At 32.4% G+C, this 2027-nt stretch overlaps 1 protein-coding gene across 1 annotated transcript in view; it reads right to left on the bottom strand.

Annotated features, from left to right (window-relative positions):
• The window catches only part of LOC108688315 (histone-lysine N-methyltransferase 2C-like), a 43289-nt gene that overhangs the window by 27765 nt on the left and 13497 nt on the right, over positions 1–2027 (bottom strand). Inside the window, exon 17 of the mRNA XM_018194511.1 lies at positions 1187–1867. Within this exon, the coding sequence (XP_018050000.1) occupies positions 1187–1867 (681 nt within the window). The remainder of the gene's footprint in view (positions 1–1186; positions 1868–2027) is intronic.

Here is a 2027-nt window from a genome sequence, read left to right as displayed (position 1 = left end):
TATTAACCAATGACACGCTTCAATTTTGATGCTTTTGGTGTTTCGCGTTTCTAATATCAATATTTCATAATGCTATTTATTTTTATTAATATATATAATAAATTATCTCTGTAAATAACATTTTTTACTAAAAAATTCTTATAATCTCGATATTTTAAAATTAAAATTTTCATTTTTAAATAATTTTACGTATTTGCTTTTGTAGAAAATATGGTAAATATAGGATATCTTCTCAGAATGTCTATAGCATAAAAATAAACATACTAAAAATTAAAAAATACATCATGACAGTTCTAATACATTATGATAATTCTAAAAAAATATAAGAAACTATAAGTTCACAAAAATTAGAAAAAATTCCTGTCTTTGTTTAATAAATTGTTATATAATTTCTTTTTTTTATTTCTTCGGATTATAATTTATTCGTTACATCTGTTTGCTATATCTTTCATTTTAACTTTAAAATAAATAAAAACAGAAAATTTTTAATTCTATGAATTCTTGTAATTATATTCGTGATAAGGAGGAAAAATCTGAAAGTAATAAAATTAGTACTAAGCTACTGCATAACCAGATATAGAGCAATATAGTACTAATTTATCATTCACAATAATAAAAAAATCATAAGCAATATCAATGGATTTAAAGGATAAGAAATAAATAATGATTCATGAATCAGGATTGATAGGGATATAAATAACGGGATAGATAGAAAAGATATGCTACTATTTTTAAACATGCTACTGGAATATTTTTGAATAAAAGAAATAAGAAGTATACACTACCAAATACTTTCTATTACAATGGTGACCTAACAGAAAAAATATATATGTATATATATGTTCAGCATTCTATATTAAAAAAATATTTCAATTAAATAAATTCAATCATATAAAATCTAAGAATATGAAAATAAATACTAATTAAAAAATTAAATGTGTATAAATAAACTCTTTAAATTCTTTAAGACAAATGTTGACAATGACGCTAAAGAAAACTATAATGTGATTTACATCAATCACGGCCCTATAATATAAAGCATGAAACACGTATTTAAAGAATAAAATCTTCGTTTAACTTAAAAATATTTTAAATATAATATATATATATACATGTATACAAGAAGAATACTAAGTCTCGATTAGATGCAAAAAGAAAGGCAAGAAAACACTACGAAGGCTCTCACCATGATGTTATTCGGGTGGTGGTGATGGTGGTGGTGGTGGTGGTGATGGTTCTGTACGGGAGGCACAGTGTGAACAATTGCAGTGGGTGGTGGTGGTGGAGGTGGGGGATCGTAGTGCTCCTGGCTGAGGGACGGAAGGGTGCGCATGATCTCGGACGGAGTGAGCACTCGGATTTGATGCTGATCTATGCTACTATTCCCGCTGCCGCTGTTAACGACAATCGGGGGTGGACGTTGCTGGAGAGATTGCTGCCCTTCACCCGAATTATTGCAATGAGAAAAAGAAGAGGAAGAAGACGCAGAAGAAGACAAAGAGGACGAAGAAGCCGGTGTTGTGCAAGATTGCAAGACGGATGACTGTTGGTTTCTAGGAGCTTCAGGGGAGAGGGAGGGGCTGGGCGGGGTTCCCTGCACCCCACACACCTCCTGATGCTGATTGTTGCTGGTTGACGTCATTCCACTAGTCATCAACATTCCTGATTGCTTCTCCATGGGCCTCAAACCCACTCCCTGCTGCTGTTGTTGTTGAGCCGTTATAGTGGCGGGTTTGGTGATGATGGTAGTCATGGCGGTGATGGTAGTAGTAGTGGTATTCATATTGATGGTGGTGGTATTGGTGGTGGTTATATTGGTTGTGATGATAGTGTTGGTGGTGCTTGGTGGTGGTGTCTCCTTGGAGAGCTGTCGGATTAACACCGAGCGGTTCGCAATCACACGATGCGATATACACATGAGGATGTTTCGCATAAATCTTATAGAACATATTTTATAATATTATTTCATTTTTAAATTCTATCACACACACATATATATATATATATATATATATATATATATACAT

Source organism: Atta colombica, unplaced genomic scaffold (assembly GCF_001594045.1).
Source record: "Atta colombica isolate Treedump-2 unplaced genomic scaffold, Acol1.0 scaffold228, whole genome shotgun sequence".
Classification (NCBI taxonomy): Eukaryota; Metazoa; Arthropoda; class Insecta; order Hymenoptera; family Formicidae; genus Atta; species Atta colombica.
Note: the sequence above shows the minus strand (reverse complement) of the source record. Positions and strands in the feature narration are given on the sequence as shown.